At 41.6% G+C, this 20,582-nt stretch overlaps 1 protein-coding gene and 2 pseudogenes across 1 annotated transcript; all 3 read right to left on the bottom strand.

The window, feature by feature from the left end:
* Window positions 1-324: 324 nt before the first annotated feature.
* LOC127785934 (uncharacterized) lies at window positions 325-6,375 on the bottom strand (annotated as a pseudogene).
* A 193-nt stretch (window positions 6,376-6,568) lies between these two features.
* Window positions 6,569-8,349, bottom strand: LOC127753442 (protein Rf1, mitochondrial-like; annotated as a pseudogene).
* Window positions 8,350-11,862: 3,513 nt separating this feature from the next.
* LOC127785932 (protein Rf1, mitochondrial-like) lies at window positions 11,863-18,941 on the bottom strand. Its single transcript, XM_052313268.1, has 6 exons — window positions 18,866-18,941; window positions 17,056-17,132; window positions 14,146-16,624; window positions 13,562-13,775; window positions 13,284-13,469; window positions 11,863-12,121 (listed from the first exon to the last, which is right to left on the bottom strand). The coding sequence occupies exons 1-3, from the start codon at window positions 18,939-18,941 to the stop codon at window positions 14,225-14,227; spliced, it is 2,553 nt and encodes an 850-aa protein (XP_052169228.1). The 3' UTR covers window positions 11,863-12,121; window positions 13,284-13,469; window positions 13,562-13,775; window positions 14,146-14,224.
* Between the last annotated feature and the right edge of the window lie 1,641 nt (window positions 18,942-20,582).

Below are 20,582 nucleotides of genomic sequence, written 5' to 3'. Positions count from 1 at the left end.
AGTGAACGATCTTAGAAACTGAATCAAATACAGATATGTATTTCCAAAAGCAAACGAACTTAAAAACGGATTCATACACGGATGACGTATCAAAATACCGGCAAAAAACATCTTCAATTTTTATAATAGTAGAGATTTGTAACAACATGTTTAATTATGAAATTAAATAGTTATAATTATATTTATATTGTACAAGGTACCACGCTTGCCGCGAGGCAATTAGCAATCCAAGAGACCATCTTTTAAACAGCCCCAAATTCAGCTGCACAAGCGATGTGGTATAAATGATTCAACGCCAAATGTTGGTAAGGTTGATATTGGAAATAAAGTGAACAAACCCCTTTTATTTTACTACTGTCACCGTTTTGAGCTTACTGTTAAACCCATGTCTTCCTTTTTTTTTTTCTTTTACTCCAGTCTGATCCAGAAATACTACAATCACAAGTCTGAATCCATGAACACAAGGAGAGACAACATTGGGCAGTAACACACAATAAGTTATGCCACTCGCTACAGTTAGGTGGCAACTATGTACCGTTCTAGCAACTACGGCAACCGATCTGCAATTTTCTGCAGTTGAACTGAAGAACAAACTCAGCTGTGCAGTGACCCCCCTGTTGCGAATGTCCTCCAGCTTACTAAAAATAATGGGCCATGCGAGAGGACTGGGGCGCCTGCCTGCTGTTGCTGCTTGCGCCGATGAAGCCTTGCAGAAGGCTCTGTGCGGCTTTCACTTGATCCGGAATGCCCTGGATCTCCACAATGGACTCGGAAGAACCAGGATGGGCTTCGTGCAACTTCACTCTCGCACCAGAGATCTGGGATCAAGGGGAGATTTTCACCACCAACACCAATGACAGACTCCAGTTAACTATTTGGAATCCACAATTCGACAGAGCCACCTGGATACCTGCAAAGAGATCATCACTCAATGATTATGAGGACAAAATTCACGTTTGTGTCCTGTAAAAATTCAGTCTGCGTAAGCCATACCCAGTGAGACCTGACAGTCTTCGGTAATCCTCACGTCCATGGATCTGCTCCGCAGCCTGAAAAGAATGAAATTTAAATCTATTAAGCACTGAAGAGAACAAAAATATACATTCAGATGCATCAGAGAGGCAGCAGGTGAACCAGGAAACAAGGAAATAAAAAATGAGAAAAGATCAACACCCAACTAAGAAAACTGGTAAGCAACAGCAGCAGAGAACAGCTGAATAACTGAATCTAGGGTTTGCAACAACATGGTAACAATTGAATAGTGTTACCAACGATAGATATTAGAGTGGGCACAAGACAGAAGGATATATTTGGATCACCATGACATATTCTAGAATATTTTTGTCCTTTTTTCAGACGTCTGAACCATCATGGAAGAAAATAGACATAATGCAACAGTCAAATATATGGTTTCATGTTTCTAATGGAAACATATCAGGCGAGGGCCATTTGCAAAGAAGAGGCAAGCTAACGCATTGGAAATGTACCTCAGTATAATCATAAGCATTGGAATTTCCAGCTCTGGTGATTCCTAATTGTTGCACATTACTATTCCCGGCTCTCGAGAGGCCTAATTGTAGTGTAACCCTATTAGAGTACCTATCAGTAGGTACTTGGTCAAGATAAGAACGGCAGGACATATAATCGGCACCAGGACTAATAGATGAGGGCAGTTCTCTATTAGGCAAGCGAGTAGTTGCTGCATATCTTTCATATGAAGCAGATGGTGCAACTTTGCTACTTCCACTAGGGTACTCTCTTTTAGAGAAGTACTCTACAGGATACACGGTGTAAGGATCATGAGCAGGGCCGGTCCTGAGATTCTGAAGGCCCAGTGCGAAACTAAAAACGGAGGCCTTTATTATAAACCTTCAAATAATAATTACCATATAATATAAATATCTTTAAATAGCAATCAATATTCGTATTTAAAAAATCATACGCATTATATTAAAATTTTCTTTGAAGATTTGTAGGCGCAGAATTATTGATGATGTCCTGATAATATCAGAATTATTGAAGTGCCTGTATTACTCTTTAGCATCCTCAACACACCTACTTGTTTTTGTTATCTATTGCATACTTTCTCAACAGCATAATATCAAGGAACAGGCTAATACTTAAGAAAATATTAATACTAGATTCGTAAATTACAAGGCTACAGAAGTACCAAATTAGTTGAAACAAATCTAACCAATGTGAAACCAGCAAATCACTGAAGTTTGTACGGTTATAACCTTAAATTATCAATTGATACCTTGTAATTTTGTTATAAACAGATAATTCCACTATGTAATCTCGATCTAGATCTAGATAGGCAGTATAGCGTACTTACTGATGGCGGCTAGAGCCCAGCAGGCAGCAGTGCCGTGGTTGTTCTTCACTTCCGCGACGACAATCGATCGATTCAGCACCAGCACATATATAGCAGTCAGCAGTTGATGCGACAACAGATGTGCTCGTCCAGCATGCCGATCAACCAAGATAAGGCTGATATGCTGCGCTTGCTTGTGGCATCAGCATGGCAGTCGGCAGATGAGATCGATCGGCTGATCGTTATACTCGCGATCTCGCGGTTGCAGGCTGGCGAAATCACGGAGAAACATCGCCTCACGTTGCGCGCTGGAAGATCGCTACTACTCGTTGCACAGATAGGTGGGGGCCCTGGGAATCGGGGGCCCGGAGCGATCGCCCCGTTCGACCCCCCTCAGGACCGGGCCTGATCACGAGGCCCATCATTGTACCCTCAATATGATGTATCATTGACAGGTCTTCTATATGGTAGATCATTGGCAGGTCTTCCATATTGTGGATATTGGTCTTCCAATGGTGGATCAATGGCAGGTCTTCCATATGGTGGATCATTAGCAGGCCCTCCATATGGGGGACTATTAGCAGATCGTCCATATAGCATGAATTCCCTGTTAGGCAAGATATCAACAGGAGGACCATCAACAGGGGCAAAAGGTGTCAGATTATTGGAAGAACTTCCATCTCTGAGTGTCCTAGTTCAAAGCCTCGAAGCAATCTCTGTCAGGGCTCCTCTTTCAATAGCTGGAAGCCCAGCAACCTGAAAGCTAGGAACAAATGTAAAAGCACAATGAAATGTTAACAAGTAAAAACTGCAGTTATAAAAGTAATATATGGATCTCTGGTGTAGGTATGGCCAAATAAATTACCTGCACAAGCTCCTCATCAAAAGACAGGTACTTAGGTTTATCTGCTTTTGAGTAGACTCGGATTTCAGCCCCAGTCCGTCTTCTCATTTCAGTAATTACCTTTCCACCTTCCCCAAGAATACAACCAACTTTGCTTGATGGTACAACAAGCCGTGTTGTCAACTGGTGGTTCTCAGCAAGTGTACTTACTTTACTATGGAGCAAAATAAGCGCCTCAATTGTTGGAGACACTGGATCATCTGGAATCTGGAAAGAATATGTAGGAGGATATAAAATTGTAAAGACTCGTGATAAAAATGGCAAGGCAATGCCAATTGGAATAATCATCTGCATATTACCTCCTGAGATGAAATAACAATTAACCTTTCTTCAGAAGCATTTTTGCCAACTTCTTTAACCTGACCACAAGCACCTGTCTGCACCTAAAATATTGAATTGGATGCAGGTTCAAATTGAATGAACAGGTTTTATAAAATTTAGAAGCGCGGAAATGCACCATGCCACACACTAACAACTTTTATTCAGGAAACAGGATTTAGTTCTGTATTTATTCCAGAAAAGAATGTTTTCCATGTAATCGGAAAATAAGCTAATGGAATAAATTTAGTTCTTTGACAAAATCCATTCACACTGGAAGGTGGGTCTCCGCCATGATCAAGTGCCACAATATATTGAAAGAAATTAAGGGAGGTAGCAGTGAAGAATCAAGAGAGTGCTTAAGGTGAAAAAAAAAAAGGAAAGGAGAAGTGATCCGTACCAGAAATTGATCAGTTCGGAGCAGTTGGCCTTGATGCAGCGGAGTCCCCTACGCACGGGAGGCCTTGATCTTGCCCTCCACTGAGTATGCCTTGTAGCTCACCACGCGCCGTCCCCTCCTCTCTGGGTCACTGAAGATCTGGGGGATCACATGCCACCATCACCATCACCAACCTTGGCCACTACTATATTCTCCTTCAAAGCAACAGATCAAGTGGTCAACAAGGTATTCACTGCAGCTTCATGAAAATTACAAGCAGAGAAGCAGTAGAACCTGAATTTTATCTGTGGATCCTTCCATACCAGAACAGCACCAAAGAAGCATTCTCTTCACTCTCTTAAATGCTCGCACAACAAAACATGGTCAAAGGAGCTTCCACTAGCATTCAAACTTCATAGATACAATCATTTAATCAGAATATTTGCATTAACCCTTCTTTATAAGACTAGCAAAATGCATTTGCGTTGTTACGGAATTAAAAATCATAACAGCACAATGCAGAGAGGAAATCTATTTTGAATCCTAGAGCTTAATTTTAGAATTAATTTGAGTTTTTTGCTTGCCAAGTTTACGCTCCATTTGTTATTAACTCGCAAGGATGATTATGGTTGAGAGCTCCATGGTCTGTCCGTGATTTCCACTGTTCTATCATACAATTGGTTTGGAGAAGGGATTGACAGTGATCCCACATGTCTTGGAGAAGGGATTGACAGTGATCCCACATGTCAGAATTTTGAGAGTTGGTGGTGGGGTGGTGGCAGATTCACCACTCACTACCATCACTACTCCTTTTAAAGTAGTATAGATTTACAGCTATTATCCGTGGGTAGCCAAAAGATTATAGAGACAAAGAAATCATGCTGTCATCCTTTATTCCATGTTTAAGAATGAGACAGATCATGATACTGAATGTCCCAGGATTAAGCTCAAAACCCGTCGAGCACAGGTTGTGAAACATCTTTGGAACGCTTCTTGAGCACAACAGTATTGTTCTAGAATAATAATGTACTCCCCAAAATATAACAACTTCTCTACCAACATTATCTTCCCAACCAATCACAACCCTCCACCATTCACTTTTCCCACCTACCTCCACTACTAATGCAATCACAACCCTCCACCACTCACTTCTACCTACTTTCTTAATAATCGTGTCTAACTCTAAAACTTCTTATATTCTGGGACAGAGGGAGTATGTGGTGTTATCCATCTCACTCCTTGCTGCCTCACACAGGTAAATAGAAACATCATTCCATCAGATATTTCATGATTAGTACATGTGCATAATAATACGTTGAGATAAGATAATCAGATCGGAAACCATTCTATACAATCCAATCTTGTTCCATAAAAAATATATTGTGATGATCAGTACTGCATTTGGTAAAGAACAAAGCTTCAGACATATCTTTTGTTCAGTTAAAAAACAAGTCAAACTATTCAACACCTAAACAGTACACATAGATGAAATTTAATGAAACCCTATAAATTGTTTTGGATCTAATGTCAAAATTACTGCCTAGACACATTAAGTTTGAAACTCCAGTCACAAATCCCTTTATGATCCGTTAGTAGAGATAACGACAAACTTTTATGTTTTTTCTGGCATCAACAGCATAACATAATTGCTTGTTTACAGTCTAGGAACCACAGTAAAAATAATTCGGAGAGGTGGCATACATACCTTGCTATTTACACATACAGAGAAGATCCCTCCTCTAATAGGACTATAGGACAAAAGAATTCCAACACAGAATTTCAAAGCTGCAAAATGCTTCGGCAGCTCAAAGATTCTATAAAGGACTTGTATTTTTCAGGGAGAAACCTATAATATTCTTGATATTTTCCCCCAGACAAAAGATCTATAAACAAGGAAGCAGTGGATGCTTCGAGGGAAAAGTGCTTCTCATCAATCATGGAAAGGTAAGTGCCAGCCCTGGTTATCTCACCTCTCTGCAACAGTTCCCTAACAATGAAATTTAGCATGCCAGAGTCAACAGTACAGCCATTGTCCTCCATTGAAAGAAAGAGTTGATCCAATTCTTCTAGCAACCCCTGTCCTATAATATTTTCAGCCATCAACCTGTACGTCCAATAATTCGGCACTAAACCGTTAGACGAGAAAGCAACAAACAAATCCTTGGCTTCATCATTTCTGCCAACTTTAAGCAATGCATCAATCATAATGTTGAAAGTCCTAGCCTCAAGCTTCAAATCCATCAAACATAGGTTCTGAAACATCCGAAGTGCATCATCAGTGAGTTTGTTTTTGCAAAGTCCATGAAGGATTATGTTGTATGTGCTAAGTTCAATCTGCGTTCCACTTTCGGTAATCCTGACATAGAGTTCTTTTGCAGCAGCAGTTCTTCTGGTTTGAAATAAACCTTGCAGAATTATGTTATACGTAATAATATCAGGACTAACACCACTGCTCTCCATCTCCTTAAAAAGAACTAACGCGTCTTCCATCCTACTAATTTTACAGTAGCCATTAATCAAAGTGCTATAAGTAACAGTATTAGGTTTCAACCCAACTGAGACCATGCCAGAAAGTAACTTCATTGCTTCATCCATCTTACCTGCCAAGCAATATCCATCGATGAGTGTACTGTATGTAATGATATCAGGCTTCACACCAATACGTACCATCAGGTCAAAGAGTTTTTCAGATTCTATAACCCTCCCTTCTTTGCAATGACTGTCAATTATTGAATTAAAGAAAATAGTGTCCAGACAAATGCCTCGATCCAACATTTCAAGAAATAACTATTCAGCCTTCTCCCATTTGTCAAAGATACAGAGACTATGAATTAGGGAGTTATAAATAATGCTGTCAGGTCTTAGTCCTTCATCGATCATCTGCTCAAAATAAAGCATAGCATCTTCTACTCTGCCTGACTTGCAAAGTACATCTATAACTGTTCCATAGGTCACTGTATCCGGATTCAATCCTTGCTGCCTCATTTTGCTGAATACAAGCATTGCCTCATCTACTTTCTTTTGTTTAGCGTATGCACATATTAGAATGCTGAAAACATAATGATCAGGGTGGATACCGTCCGTACCATCAAATCCAAGAGAGCATGCATCTCAAAAAGGGCTCCTTTGGTAGCATACCCCTGAAGTAGGGTACGATAGGTAGCAATATTAGGCTTTGGGCCCCTCTTGGTCATAGCATCGAAAATCTTTCTAGCTTCCGTGCATCTTCCGTTCTTGCAAAGATAATCCATGAGCGAGCTATAAGTAACAACATCTGGTTCGACACTATCACTGCGCATCTTTTTGAGAAATCCAATAGCCTCTTTCGGCTGCCCTGAAGAGCAATATCCATGCATGATACTAGTATATGTCCTGCAATCAGGCATGACACCATTCTGAACCATCGTGGTAAGTACCTCCATGGCTTTGTCCATAGCTTGAGCCTTGCATAACGCAGCAACAATAGAGCTGTAGGTCACAACATCTGGTAAAATCCCCCGGTCCAGCATTTCATGGTATGTACTGTAAGCTTTGTCTGAATCCCCCTCTTTGAAGAAGCCATTGATGACAGTGGTATACGACACCACATCAGGTGGGCTACCTCCTCCTCGATCATCAGCCATCATGTGCAGCAACTCGAGAGCTTCTTGGCTTCTGTTCTCATCACACAGCCCGTTGAGAAGATTATTGTAGGAGAAGACATTTGGTATGCAACCGAGCTCGGTCATTCTGCGGAGCACTATGTCCATTGCGTCGCTCGTCCTCTTGTCGGCACAGAGGCCCTTGAGCAGAGGAGTGAAGGTGATGGCTTCCACTCTAAATCCCTTCTTGATGACATTGCCCAAGGCCGCGAAACCGAGGTCCAAGCGGCCCGCGCGGCAGCAGCAACCGATGAGAATGCCGTAGGTGCACAAGTCGGGAGTTACCTCGTCGGCGCCGGCTCGGGCCATGCGGTTGTAGCGGGACACGGCGGCCGCGGGGCTGTCACGCGCGACGTCGGCGAGGGCGCGGTTCAAGCCGTAGATCGAGGCGCCCCTGCCACGGCGGAGCAATTCGTCAAACACGTGGCGTGCGTCCTCGGCGCCACTGCCCCCCGCGCGGCCTCCTCGCCCTCGGATCGAGCCGTCCGAGCGAAGGGCGCCAACAGCGCGGGAAGCGGCGCGGCGCGCCATGCCCGCCCTAGCTGACAGGTGCAGCAGCAGCGCCGGCGGAAACCAACGCCGCAACGCAGTTTGTCTTATACGGAGAGGTGGGCGGCACCAGTGGAGGATAGAGCGGAGGGGAAGGAGGAGATGGCAGGGATGGTGTAGGAGATCGGCGACGAGCAGGGCGTGGAGAGAATGAGAGATCGGCCGGCGACGTCGGGGCAGGGAGATCGCGATCGATCTCTTCTGCGCGGCGCTCTTGGGGAAAAAAAAACAGAAATTTCCGTTCAGAAGGAAACTGAAAAAAAATGCCCGTCCGTTGCAAGAAAAAAACTAATGCTATAATAATGATTATATTTATTTTAAAGTTCCATGGGAGTTATAAAAGATAGTTCTGGAAATAATCAATGTCCCTTCTCTCCCACCGTAAGCGACAACAGCTGCGCATTTTCCTACCGCGCGCCGTGAAATAATATGATATGGTTGGATTTAATTTTTATTAAATTAACCATGATTAATAATGCTCTTTGAATATTTTTTTAGAATTTTCGGAGCTTAATTTCTAATTTTGATAATATAAACACCTTTCAACATTTATTTAAATAAAATTCCCAATTTCTCTATGGGCCATTTTCAGTCCATTTACTATCTCAGCCCGCAAATAAATTCTAATTTACCTCCTCCAACTCCTCCTCTGATTGCATTTGTTCGACCCTCCGGCCTTCCCTCGGGCCATCAAGCATGCGCGGCCCGACGATGGAGGCGTTCTGAGCCGTCCGATCTGATGGACAGCTTGGATCGCCTCCGTGTCGCTGAAGATATGGACGGGGAAAAACCTAACCCTAACCCTCACATTTCCTTCTCTCTCCATATCCTATCTCCCAAGCAGCGGCGGTGGCGCCCTCCCATACCGCGTGCGACAGCAGCGACATCGTTCCCCGTGAGCGGCGGCGGTGGCGCTTGAGTGGATTCGGCGGCGTCGGCAACTTCCCGCGGGATTGAGATAAGATTTGTGTGCTTTTTATTATTTTTTCTGTTCTTTTTCTCTATTTTTTGGATTGTCCAATTGGATTTCAATCGGATTTACGGACAAAAATTTAATGTGACGAAAGGAAAATTATGAATATTTTAATTAGTTAAGATAAGATGTAGGCTATCTCTTGGACGGAAAAGATTTTTCACTTCCTATTTTCAGTTTAAGAAACCCAAAACTTGAATTTTAGGGATAAATTATTGCTAATCTTTTGGTGATGCTCTAAAATAAAAGCATAGTTTAAATTTGCTATAGTCTGCTACATCTTCAATTTCATATTATATGTCATTTTGATTTTTTCGTAATCAAACTTCTTTAAATTTGACTACATTTATAGAAAAATATAGTAGCATTTTAATAAAAAACAAACATATTATAAAAATATATTCCATGCTACATTTAATGAAACTAATGTGGTGCTTAAATGTTGCTAATTTTTTTCTATAAATTTAGTCAAACTCAATAAAATTTGACTAAGAAAAAAGTCAAAACAACTTATAATATGAAACGGAGGGAGTACGAAATAAAAACTACTCCCTCCATCCAAAGAGGTAATAACCTATTACCGAATTAGACATTACATACGACTACAAATCTAGACAGCCTAATCAAATTCGAGAATCCAAATAATATCTAATCTGTACTAGATTCTTATATTTTGGAAGGTGTGAAGTGCATTAGCGGTCCCTAAACTTGTGCGGGCGTGTCATCTAGGTATCTAAACTCTCAAAATACATTTTTGAGTCCTCGAACTTGTCTTGAGGTGTCATCTAGGTCCAGAGGAGCTCTAACCCGCTCCATGCGCTGATGTGACATGCCACGATAGCACCTACGTGCCACGTGTCAAGCACATAGAAAAAAATAAAATTAAAAAAGCATATTTTCTCCTCTCTATCTTAATTTTTTTTGTCTTTTTTATGTTTACCTAATAGGAGAAAATATGGTTTTTAATTTTATTTTTTTATATATGCTTGACATGTGGATTTCAATGACATGTAGGTGCCACCGTGGCAATGCCACGTCAGCGCATGGAGCCGGTTTGAACCAGTTAGGACCTATATGACACACATGACAAGTTTAGGGACCTAAAAATACATTTTGTGAGTTCAGGGACCTAGATAACACACCTACACAAGTTTAGGGACCGCCCATGTACTTCACTCTTTTGGAAGGAAAGAAGTACTTCATCCGTCTCGTAATATAGCAATCTAGTATGGAACGAGATTATTATATTATGGGGCGGAGAAGTAGTAAAAATGTTACTGCAAGTTTGCAACTGTGCCAAAACCGGTGTGGTGTTGAATGAAACATATGTTAACGTGATAAAATGACATTATTAAACTGTACAAACAGTTTAATAACCGATGTATTGATTATTGGGTAGTTAGTAGTAGTGCATGCTAAATAATGAACGTAAGGGCAAGCTATTGCTCGTTGTGCTCTGTGCTAAGGGGCTCAAATTGTGGTGTAGATGACGGTTCAAGCTAAAGTTTCAGCAGAGGATAATGAGAAGGATATCATCTTAAGATCATAAGATGTAGGATCAATATATACCTACGAAAGATCTGAGAAAAAAATTTGGTGAGTAGGAGTAATGGTAGTTAAGAACCCTTCACTTGACAAGTGATTGAAGCAAAACCAGGAAGAAGAAAGAGAATGAAAGAGAGCTTAGCTTAACACGCTAGTAGGTTTCTTACTTTCTATGGTTAAATAACAGATTGACTTATATAACGTGGATTAATGCTTGTTCGCAACTTATACATTTTCTCCAAGAGAGATGTACACAACCTTTTAGAGTATAAATTATAATTTATACAGTTTTTAATAAAATGCAGATGTTTGGCTAATTTAAAATATTTGTGACACCCTTGTAAAAAATACCATATAGAAATATTTTTGTTTAAAGTACAGACAAAAAATTGCCGAGCACACTTGCCATGTGCACTGATATTTTGTTTTTGACATTTTTGTTTTAAGTAATACCCCTTCTTTTTTTTTAAAAAAAAGTCTTTGTTCCTTTATGAAGGAAAGTAACATCGTATTTTTTTTATATAAAAAAATCAATATCACACGTTATACTGTCATATCCGTATACAATCGCTTGTGCGCATACCATATAAGATCGCTTGACACGCAGTAACTGCTTGACACGCAGTAACTGACATGTTGAGCTGACCATGGAATCTCGTCAAATTCAAACGCAGAACGCACAAACAAATGAAAAGGTAAAGCACATGTTTAGTGCGTGCATGTAACACAAGTGAATCCGATACAAAACATTATTACAGTTACCGAATGGCGTCCCCGGACACAATCGTAAAGAAACTAAAATTAACAATAAATTCCTTACCTTACGCATTAATATTCATATTCATAGTCACTAGGATTTGAACAAAGCAAATAACGTCATGCACCCACAACTCCATCACAATAATTCCTTTCGTGCTTCCCCAAATTTGATATCGTTAACTTAAGTCACAATAATTCTTTTGATGCTTCCCCAAATTTGATATCGTTAACTTAAGCCAAGTAATCGAGCATCTCATATCAAATCTTACAAATAAATTTGTTCTCTTTGTGGAGTAATTACCAAGTTTCCCCTTTTCTTCTATCTTTTGGTTCCTTTTCGCTTCGATTTTCAAAGAAATATAACTCATTTGTGCACGACAAAATTACTTTGTTCTACTGCTTAATCGGCGTGACAGCACTAATTGCAACTAGCTAAAAATTTAGCAATAACGTCTGAAAGCAGAAGCAGTCTTACCATTCAGTGTTCAATCCTGGCCTGCCCTACACCATATCTTCAAACAAGAACACAGGATTGCATTGACATACTCGAGCACACATTTTTACTTCCCAATTTAATTTAATGAAACGAGCAACTTCTCCTAAATTACGATAAATTCTTAGGATACGTTATATATTTGTATTGTTAAATATAAAATAGGGGCAAAAATAAACTACATCAGTGTCTATTTTTACAAATCTGACTAACAACGGACAGTCTTGTATTTCTCCTCTCTTCAGTCTGCAAAAAAGGACAGCACTCAGCACCTAGTCTGCTACCAGCCATACTAGAGGCTCAGGAACATGAAGTAGAAGTCTAGAACATATATAAATTATAAAACATGGAAAAAAAATTCCCACTCAACGTGGGCAAGCAAATTAGCATGATATGCATGAAAATAAGGTGCTAGTGGATAATGCTAAGTACGAACTAGCTAATGTGCACCAGCTGACACGGTGCCTTTGTTGATTTTGTAACGAGCTAGATATGAAGATTAAGATTCATGCATGTGTACTGAATTTTCGTTTTTGAAAATATACTAAAAGAGTTGATTATTTTAGATCATAGAAATGGTAACTGGCATTTACACCAACTCAATGTTGTGGAAGTCAACCGGCACAGCCGTTTAATCGTCTGTCAAAACGGAAACGGTAGCCAGACCGTACCGTATCATCAAGTCGGAGCAACATTACTATTTCAGAGTAATTATACAGTTGTATGGCACGATTAGTCGGTTATTTATCGACAAATCAGATGTCTGTTTATGAAACTAACATAAACTTGCAACTTGCAGCCCAGCTGCACTATTTTGACTAACAAGCCCAATGCTATTGCGCTACTAACCATCAGTGTTGATATCTATTGAACTAATAAATGGCATTTTCATAATATAGTTAGAGATTTATACAAATATTTTTTATTAAGATGATGCATTTTGTCTCCACCATTGCCATTAACATCAATTATGTACATCTTAGTGCGAACGCCAAAAATCCATATAATTCCGTTTAATCATCCGTATTACGATTAATCGCTTGACGGCACCTCATCCATCCGACACCCGTATTCCGTTTTCCACAACACTGCACCAACTAGGATGTACATAGCCAACTAAACAAATTAATGGGCCATATTAAAGTAACAGCCTCGAATACATGTTTGATGCTCTTTGGTCATTTTTAATCGAACAAGAGGTGTTAATGTTCAGTCCTCTCTTACAGGTTACTTGCCTCTTCAACTCTGTGACTGGGAGAATAAACTCAAACCTCTAAATATTAGATGCAGGTTCAAATTGAATGACCATCTTCTGTAAAATTTACAAGTGCAGAAATGCACAATGCCATTACACTACACAAGCTTATTTATACTGATTATCAAAGTAATTAGTAACTAGTCTCAGTACCTGTAACAAGCTTAGCCTTGAGAGCCTGCCTGCCTGTGTCCCTCACCAGTCTCCCTCCGCCTCCTCAGCTCGCCGTCGCCACCACAACCTGCGGACCCCGGCGGCGGCGCACCCGATGCAGCTGGCACTCCACGCCACGGCCGCGGCCACCGCCCCCTCCCGCCGCAACCACCACCACCACCACCGCTGCGGAAAAAACACCCAAATCACAAACCCAAACCCAAACAGGATGAGAAGAGATCAGCTAGCGGCGGGGGCCTCGAGAGGCGCGTGGTTACCGTGCAGCGGCGCTGGCACCGACGTGGGTGAGCTTACGCGGCCGGAGGAGGGTCCCCATGGGGCTCACGCCTCCTCCTCTCGACGGCGGTGCGTCGCTGTCGCGCGGCGGAGGCTTGGATCAGGGGCGGCGGCGAGTGGATGGATGGATTGGGTGGTGGGTCAGAGCAGAGCGGTCGCCGTTGGCCGCCGATGGAAGCCATTTTATACAATCTCCTGTTCCGTAAAAAAATATATTGTGATGATCACTACTGCATTTGGTAAAGAACAAAGCTTCAGCTATCTTTTGTTCAGTTAAAAAACAAGTAAAACAATATATTCAACACCTAAACAGTACACAAATGAAATTTAATGAAACCCTATAGATTGATACACACAAATGAATACTACACAATGTTGGATCTAATGTCAAAACTACTGCCTAGATACCTTAAGTTTGAAACTCCAGTTACAAACCCCTTTATGATCCGTTAGTAGAGATAACGACAAACTTTTGTGTTTTTTCTGGCATCAACACCAGAAGATAATAGCTTGTTTACAGTCCAGGAACCACAGTAAAAATAATTCGGAGAGGTGACATACATACCTCGCTATTTACACATACAGAGAAGATCCCTCCTCTAATCGGACTGTAGGAGAAAAGAATTTCAAAGCTGCAAAAGGCTTCAACAACTCAAAGACTCTATAAAGGACTTGTATTTTTCAGGGAGAAACCTATGATATTCTTGATATTTTCCCCCAGACAAAAGATCTATAAACAAGGAAGCAGTGGATGCTTCGAGGGAGAAGTGCTTCTCATCAATCATGGAGAGGTAAGTGCCAGCCCTGGTTATCTCACCTCTCTGCAACAGTTCCCTAACAATGAAATTTAGCATGCCAGAGTCAACAGTACAGCCATTGTCCTCCATTGAAAGAAAGAGTTGATCCAATTCTTCTAGCAACCCCTGTCCTATAATATTTTCAGCCATCAACCTGTACGTCCAATAATTCGGCACTAAACCGTTAGACGAGAAAGCAGCAAACAAATCCTTGGCTTCATCATTTCTGCCAACTTTAAGCAATGCATCAATCATAATGTTGAAAGTCCTAGGCTCAAGTTTCCAATCCATCGAACATAGGTTCTGAAACATCCGAAGTGCATCATCAGTGAGTTTGTTTTTGCAAAGTCCATGAAGGATTATGTTGTATGTGCTAAGTTCAAGCTGCGTTCCACTTTTGGTAATCCCGACATAGAGTTCTTTTGCAGCAGCAGTTCTTCTGGTTTGAAATAAACCTTGCAGAATTATATTATACGTAATAATATCAGGACTACCACCACTGCTCTCCATCTCCCTAAAAAGAACTAACGCATCTTTCATCCTGCTAATTTTACAGTAGCCATTAATCAAAGTACTATATGTAACACAATCAGGTTTCATTCCAACTGAGTCCATGCTGGCAAGTAACTTCGTTGCTTCATCCATCTTACCTGCCAAGCAATATCCATCGATGAGAGTACTGTACGTAATGATATCGGGCTTCACACCAATACGTACCATCAGGTCAAAGAGTTTTTCAGATTCTATAACCCTCCCTTCTTTGCAATGACTGTCAATTATTGAATTAAAGAAAATAGTGTCCAGACAGATGCCTCGATCCAACATTTCAAGAATTAACTCTTTAGCCTTGTCCCATTTGTCAAAGATACAGAGACTATGAATTAGGGAGTTATAAACAATGTTGCCAGGGCTTAGTCTTTCATCGATCATCTGCTCAAAATAACGCATAGCATCTTCTACTCTGCCTGACTTGCAAAGTATGCCTATAACTGTTCCATAGGTCACTGCATTCGGATTCAATCCTTGCTGCCTCATTTTGCTGAATACAAGCATTGCCTCTTCTACTTTCTCTTGTTTAGCGTATGCACATATTAGAATGTTGTAAACATAATGATCAGGGTGGATGCCGTTTCGTACCATCAAATCCAAGAGAGCATGCATGTCAAAAAGGGCTCCTTTGGTAGCATACCCCTGAAGCAGGGTACCATAGGTAGTAATATCAGGCTTAAGGCCCCTCTTGGTCATAGAATCAAAAATCTTTCTAGCTTCCATGCATCTTCCGTTCTTGCAAAGATAATCCATGAGCGAGTTATAAGTAACAACATCTGGTTCGACACCATCACTCTGCATCTTTTTGAGAAATCCAATAGCCTCTTTCGGCTGCCCTGAAGAGCAATATCCATGCATGATACTAGTATATGTCCTGCAATCAGGCATGACACCATTCTTAACCATGGTGTTAAGTACCTCCATGGCCTTGTCCACAGTTTGAGCCTTGCATAGCGCAGCAATAATAGAGCTGTAGGTCACAACATTTGGCGAAATCCTCTGGTCAAGCATTTCATTGTATGTACTGTAAGCTTTGTCCAGATCCCCCTCTTTGAAGAAGCCATTCAGGACAGTGGTATACGACACCACATCAGGTGGGCTACCTCCTCCTCGATCATCAGCCATCATGTGCAGCAGCTCGAGAGCTTCTTGGCTTCTGTTCTCATCACACAGACCCTTGAGAAGAATATTGTAGGAGAAGACATCTGGTATGCAGCCGAGCTCGGTCATTCTGCGGAGCACTATGTCCATTGCGTCGCTCGTCCTCTTGTCGGCACAGAGGCCCTTGAGCAGAGGAGTGAAGGTGATGGCTTCCACTCTAAATCCCTTCTTGATGACATTGCCCAAGGCCGCGAAACCGAGGTCCAAGCGGCCCGTGCGGCAGCAGCAACCGATGAGAATGTTGTAGGTGCACAAGTCGGGAGTTACGTCGTCGGCGCAGGCTCGGGCCATGCGGTTGTAGCGGGACACGGCGGCCGCGGGGCTGTGACGTGCGACGTCGGCGAGGGCGCGGTTCAAGCCGTAGATCGAGGCGCCCCTGCCACGCCGGAGCAATTCGTCGAACACGTGGCGCGCGTCCTCGGCGCCACTGCCCCCCGCGCGGCCCCCTCGCCCTTGGGTCGAGCCCTCCGAGCGAAGGGCGCCAACAGCGCCGGCGCGGGCGCGGGAAGCGGCGCCGGCGCGCCATGCCCGCCCGCCCTAGCGGACTGGTGCAGCAGCAGCAGCTCCGGCGGAAACCAACGCGACGCAGTTTGTCTTATACGGAGAGGTGGGCGGCAGCAGTGGAGGATAGAGGGGAGGTCGGCGACGAGCAGCGCGTGGAGAGATCGGCCGACGACGTCGGGGAAAGGAGCGCGCGGCGCGGGTGATCGCGCGTGGGAGATAGCGATCGATCTCTTCTGCGCTAGTGGGAGGAAAAAAAAACTGAAATTTCTGTTCAGAAGGTCCACTCCTGATAAAATTAGGAGGGCTGCTATGGGATCCCGTTGCAACGCGATAGAGATATTAACTATTCTTTTGTATGAGTATTACGGGTATTAGGTCCTAGGTATCACAGGTTACAGGTAACAGGTATCACAGGTATCGAGTACCATACAGCTGGTACCACAGGTATCACAGGTATCGAGTACCATACAGCTGGTACCATAACAGATATTAGGTATCTCATAGATATCCTGTTCCACCAGGATACCGTTGTCTAGGTTTCCTATAAGATTATTGGGGGCCTAAACCAAAAGGTTGATAAAAGCATAAATTTTGACAATTTGACTCTTTCTGAAACTAATTTTACGAATGAACCGCGGCCAAAACTTATTTCAGAAATGACCCTTTTGTTCAGTGCCAAAGGGTCATTTTTGAAATAAGTTTTGGTCGTGATTTATCTGTAAAATTAGTTTTCGGAAAGGGTCAAATTGTCAAAATTTTGTGTGATAAAAGGGCACTGGTCGCTGTTTGCAAGCGCGTCTAGGTCTGGACGCTGTTATAAACAACGTCCATCCTGTTTTGATAAATCCTCCAAACAAATTACTAATAATTTAATTTTAAAAATATTAATTATTATTAATATAAAAATTCGGCGAAACATGTGTTATGTAAATTGGATATATAGATCTTTATTTGAGTCGGATTTTAAATCTATTTGCTTTTGGAAATACGGAAGGAGTCGTATAAGGTATCTCTTTAAAAATCTTACATGCTAACTTGATCAAGATATCTCTTCTGCTCGCGTGGAAGAGAAAAAAAAACATATTTTTTTGTGGTAGTTTAATAGAGGGGTCCATCTTTAGATTATTTATTGAATTTAGGCTATCTCTTGGATGGAGGAGTATTTCCACTTCCTATTTTCAGTTTAGGAAAAAAAAATTAAATTTTAGGGATAGATTATTGCTAACATGTTGGTGATGCTCTAAAATCAAAGTACGGTTTAAATTTGTTATAGTCTACTACTTCCCCAATTCATATTATAAGTCGTTTTGATTTTTTTAATCTAACTTATTTAAATTTGACTACGTTTATAGAAAAATATAGCAGCATTTTTAACACAGGACAAATATATTATCAAAATATATTCCATGCTAGATTTAATGAAACTAGTGCGGTGCTTAAATGTTGCTAATTTTTTTCTATAAATTTAGTTAAACTCAATAAAATTTGACTAAGAGAAAAATCAAAGCGATTTATAAGAAAAAAAGTCAAAACTACTCCCTCCATCCAGAGAGGTAATAACCTATTACCGAATTATACATTACATACAACTACAAGACAACCTAATCGAATTCGTGAATCTAGGTAATATCTAATCCAATACTATATTATCATATTTTGGAAGGAAAGAAGTGCTCCCTCCATCTTAAAATATAGCAACCTAATACCGGACGAGACATACTAATTTATTATATTATGGGATGGAGAAGTAGGAAAAAAATTATTGCAAGTTTGCAACTGTGCCAAAACCGGTGTGTTGAATGAAACATATATTAACGTGATAAAATGGCGTTATTAAACCGGTGTATTGATTCTTGGGTAGTTAGTAGTAGTTCATGCTAAATAATGAACGTAAGGGCAAGCTATTGCTCGTTGTGCTCTGTGCAAATTGGGCGCAAATTGTGGTGAAGATGACGGTTCAAGCTAAAGTTTCAGCAGAGGGTAATGAGAAGGAGATTATCTTAAGATCATAAGATGTAGCATCAATATATACCTGCGAAAGATCTGAGAAAAAAAATTTGATGTGTAGGAGTAATGGTAGTTAAGAACCCTTCACTTGACATGTGATGGAAGCAAAACCAGGAAGAAGAAAGGGAATGAAAGAGAGCTTAACACGCTGGTAGGTTTCTTACTTTCTATGGTTAAACAGATTGAGTTAGGCGGCGGCAAGGCCCTTTCTTCTTGGCATCTTCCTCCTCGACGCGATGAGGATGGGACGAACGACGAAGCCCTCACTGTGGTCGGAGGTGGTGACGCCGTGGCGGTGTGGGGAGGCGGTGGATCCGGCGCCCCCAAGGCCAGATCCGGCCATCCCGCGCCTGGATCTGGCGTGGTGGCGGCGCGAGGCGGCTAGGGACGGCGGTGGCGGCTCGGCGAGGTGCGCGGTGGCGGCTCAGCAGCGGGCGGGCGAGGTGCGGGGTGGCGGCGATGGCGGCTCGGTAGCGGGCGCGCGAGGTGCGCGGCAGTGGCATGTGGCTAGCCCGGGCGCGGAGGCGGAGCGTGGCGGCGTGCGGTGGTGCGCGCCGGCGACGTGCAGCCGGCTTGGGTGTAAGTTCAAGTGCTTTAATTTGGTTTTGGTGATTAATGACAAATCTAATTATATCAGACTAACGTTTTTATGAGCCTTTCTTTGACTAGTCTCATTTGGATATGAAAATAAAAATGATGAGAGGCATGTATTAAACTTCACATATTCTAACTTGGTCTCTCTTGTGGATCCAAAATATAGTGTGAGCTCCCTCATTGATCTTGATTGATTATGTGCATATGTATTCCTTTATATCCATATGTATGTACACTTGAGGGGGAGCTTATTCTATATTTTGTTTATTATAAGATTTCTATCTTGATTTGAAAACATCTTTCATCTCATCTCTCTATATTGTTTATATCGGGTTATTATCCATCACCAAAGAGAGAAAAGATTGAAAGATCTTGGACTAATGTTTACTTGAGTCTTATCTTATTTAGTCTCATTTACATTGAGAACATGGAGATCATGAAGGTATATGTTTTATGTTGGTCTACATCATTACTACATATGCCTTCTCTCTATGTGTATAGGATAAACACCAATTGGTCATTCTCTAATTATGCATACACTTGCATCTCTTGTATTTATTTGTATGCATATATTTAGGGGGAGCAAATCCTATACATTTATTGTGTATGTTCTAGATTCATGTTGTTCACCTATTATTTATATCGGATCTTTGCACTTGAGCTTGCATACGAGTATATGACACTTGTGATGTTAATGAAAACTCAACAAACATATCCATATCTTTCATATGCAACCGGTTGGTCATCAAGTGAAGGATGACAACCGATTTGTTGAGACTAATGTTCTCCTTTGAGATGTGAAAAGGAATAGGTCCCACTACGATGAGGCTAATGAATGACACCATGGGTTAATGGTCACCAAGCCAAGGACATCGTCATGTTGGCAAGAATGAAGTCAAGCTTGTGATGAGAATAAAGTCTTGACAAAGGATGGTAAAGACCTCGGCATAAACATGGTTCAACCGGATGGTCACAAGTGTTGATCTTGGCTCAAGCATTGACCCCAAGTTGGATGGCGCAAGGCAAAGGTATAATGGAGCTAAGAATGTTTTCTTAGTCTTTTCCCGGTCTTGGTGTTTGGTGTAGACCGGATTTGCTAGATAGACACCGTACTATCAAGAGGGGTCTATGAAGCGAGCATGTGGATGATCTTGCGCCATATTAGTTCATATGCATGTAGGTGCATTTGGTGGGCTTGTCTAGCCAAGTGTGGTGAGTATTCTCAAGTCCTAAACAAAGAGAGATGTGGGCAAATCCTATAGGTTTGGGTAGCCTCATGTGGTTATGTCCGGTGGAGTATCCTTTGGAGTGTGAGCCCTTTCTCCCTGAAAAAAGTTGTTTTTCTTGGATGGATTGTTTATGGGTTAGATAGCCCTTTGAATAAGCTTTC

Source organism: Oryza glaberrima, chromosome 10 (genome assembly GCF_000147395.1).
Source record: "Oryza glaberrima chromosome 10, OglaRS2, whole genome shotgun sequence".
NCBI lineage: Eukaryota > Viridiplantae > Streptophyta > Magnoliopsida > Poales > Poaceae > Oryza > Oryza glaberrima.
Note: the sequence above shows the minus strand (reverse complement) of the source record. Positions and strands in the feature narration are given on the sequence as shown.